The 3,183-nt window shown below is 31.7% G+C and overlaps 1 protein-coding gene across 1 annotated transcript in view; it reads left to right on the top strand.

Annotated features, from left to right (window-relative positions):
* The window catches only part of LOC106468595 (alanine--tRNA ligase, cytoplasmic-like), a gene marked incomplete at its 5' end in the record, with an annotated part of 94,166 nt that overhangs the window by 29,265 nt on the left and 61,718 nt on the right, over positions 1–3,183 (top strand). The window contains one exon of the mRNA XM_013929027.2: positions 681–789. Coding sequence (XP_013784481.2) covers positions 681–789 — 109 coding nt within the window. The remainder of the gene's footprint in view (positions 1–680; positions 790–3,183) is intronic.

Here is a 3,183-nt window from a genome sequence, read left to right as displayed (position 1 = left end):
AATTCACTTTGAAATTTACTCATCTTTTCCATTTGTGTACTCTGGCTTTCTCTCAACTGTTGGAGACTTCCTTTTTGTTTATTTTTTTCTCCTCCAACCACTGCTGTAGTCTCTCTTCTTGTTTCTTTTCTCATTCTTCTTTCAGCATTTCCATATGTGCTCTGTATAGTGGTGTTCTACATCACATATTAAAAAAGGATTAGTTTTATCAATGAACCACACAGCATTTCCATATGGGCTCTGTATTGTGATGTTCTACATTCTACAGCATTTACATATGTGCTCTGTATTGTGGTGTTCTACATCACATATTAAAAAAAGGATTAGTTTTATCAACCCAACAAAACAGCATTTCCATATGTGCTCTGTATAGTGGTGTTCTACATCACATATTAAAAAAGGATTAGTTTTATCAATGAACTACACAGCATTTCCATATGTGCTCTGTATTGTGGTGTTCTACATCACATATTAAAAAAGGATTAGTTTTATCAACCCAACAAAACAGCATTTCCATGCTTACTTTGTAATGTGGTGATTTTTTATTACTTTGAACATGTATATTATTTCGTAAGTGAAAGACATTGAAATTTAAATGGCATGTGAGGTAATTTTAAATTACTGTTTGCTTATTATAATTATTATATAATAGCATGTTTAGGGTATTAAATATTTATCAGGTTATAGAAACAGTGAATGAAGAAGAGGATCGACTTTTGAATCAAATAGCAAAAGCTCAAAGGTTGCTGGATAGAAACAGACTTAATGTGAAAGGAAATATTTTATCAGGTGAGAAATTTAGAGAAAGCTTGCTTTTACTGAGAAACATATAGAAAGTTTACTTTTACTTAGAAACATAGACTATGGATGTATGCTTTTACTGAGAAACATATAGAAAGTTTACTTTTACTTAGAAACATAGACTATGGGATATAGGAGGTTAATTGCCCGTTAGCATACTGTACAAACAATGAATTCTGGTGAAACCGTACAGTGTAATGTTCTAGTTATAAACTGTTTATAGTTTATTCAAAGATGACAGGAGAAACAAGCTTTCTATATGTTTCTCAGAAAAATCATACTTTTCATATGTTTCTCGATATTAGCATAATTTCTCCATGTTTCTCGGCATTAGCATACTTACTCTATGTTTCTAAAATAAAAGTAAACTTTCTATATGTTTCTCAGTAAAAGCATACTTCCATAGTCTATGTTTCTCAGTAAAAGCATACATTAGCAGAAAAGCACTATGTTTCTCACTGTTTATGTCATGAACTTTATACTGTATGTGAACTACTCACCAGCATCCTGTACTGTGAGAACATTTTTTCTAAATATATTTATCAGTGTTTGTTTAAATTAAATCAACATTACATTCCTTTGATTTAACAGTCCTTTAGTTTAACAGCGAAAACCATTTCATTTCTCTAGAATTTGTAGCACTTATTTTATGTCATATAATAACCAAAGTAAAAAATAATACAAATTAACTCATCATGGAAATTATACCTCCCTCGTGACTAATCAATAGACCTGAAATATGATTGAACACTTACAGAAATTCAGCCATTTCCTACAAGAAGTCACAAGACACTGAACAGACAACTTGATTTTTAAACAATTGTAGGGGGTAGCTCTGAAGGTTATTCATAATAGTATGTCCGATTGGTGTTGGAATATAGTTATGTGATGATGGTTTCATGAAACGACCTATAGAATATATAATATTAACATTATTCAGTGTTGTAATAACCCTCTACAGGGAGCTTAGTCATGATGTTAGTGTCACAAGTAAATTGGTATTTTGGGATCTTGTACATTTAGCATCAGACACCAGGTGGTTGGAAAGGATTTGTGTTTTGATGCCTGGCTAATAAACCAAATTCCAAGCAATAATATCACATGTATAGAAAACACTCTAACACAGAGTTTTAAATGTTTCCTTTCACTTCTCTCAAAAAATGAAAACTATTTTATTTTTAACTTAAAATCTGGATTATGTCTCATGCTACTACTTTCCTGGAAAGAGAATATAAGGAATTCCTTTCATTACAGAATAATACCTCAGAATAATCCTTCTAATTCAGAACTAATAAGATCAGATTAACAGAAGCTCCATAAAGAAGCCCTTGTAATCCAGAACTACATACCTCAGACTGATATAAGTGCCATGAAAAAGCCCTTCTAATCCAAAGCTACATACTTCAGATTAACAGAATAAATGACTAATATTAATTAAAAAAATATCTTTCTTTTGATAAATAATTAAGAAATGGTACCTTACAAGAATTGTTATTATTATTTAAGTAGGTTAACCTAATTCATTAACTAATAACAAATGATAAATCAGAATGTGCTCTTCAGCTGACCATGATTTGTTTTAGAAACTACATTTTTTAAGTAATAGATATTGACATTAGTACTGATGGTTTAGTTCAGTTTTGATTTATTAAAAAAAAAAGATCATCAACAAATTAATGTCACATTTTGGAACTCTTTCATTAACCACCCCCAAAAAACGTACATCATGTATAATAGTTAAACAAACTTCCTAAACATCACGTTAGTGTAGCCTGTATAATGTGTAAAGTTTAGTATAATCCCTTTTAATGATGGCACAAGACGAGACACATTTGGCATGTAATCCTGTTTGTATACAAAAAGGGAGACAACGTCTCTGTAGCCACATAGAATATCAAAGAAGTTTATGGAAATGTTTTGAATGTTCATAAGTGTCAATGATGGTTCAGCAAATATCGTTTAGGTGACTTTCGCCTTAAAAACTGTGATGGCAGGGGCCGACATGTTGGAATTTATATTGATGCTCTAAAAATGCTTGTTGAGTCTAACCCAAGGCAACACGCTCATGAAATGGTCCTGAAATTGCATACCTCTCATGAAACAATATTTAAACATCTAAGAAATATGAGAAAACTCCATAAAGAAATTGTTTGATTATAGTTTCCAACATGTGAATGTTGCTTCATCTCTTCTGGTGCGTAATGCACATGAACCATTTTTGGACTGGATTGTCACCAGTGATGAAAAATGGATTAAATATTAAATGCCTAAAACAATGGCTCAGTCCTAGACGAAAACCACTTCTGACCAGAAACCTGGACTCCATCCACAGAAAGTGATGCTTTGCATTTTGGTGAGACATCAAAGGAGTAATTCAGTTAA

Source organism: Limulus polyphemus, unplaced genomic scaffold (assembly GCF_000517525.1).
Source record: "Limulus polyphemus unplaced genomic scaffold, Limulus_polyphemus-2.1.2 Scaffold3070, whole genome shotgun sequence".
NCBI lineage: Eukaryota > Metazoa > Arthropoda > Merostomata > Xiphosura > Limulidae > Limulus > Limulus polyphemus.
The sequence above is the reverse complement of the archived record's forward strand: the minus strand, read 5'-3'. Positions and strand labels throughout refer to the sequence as shown.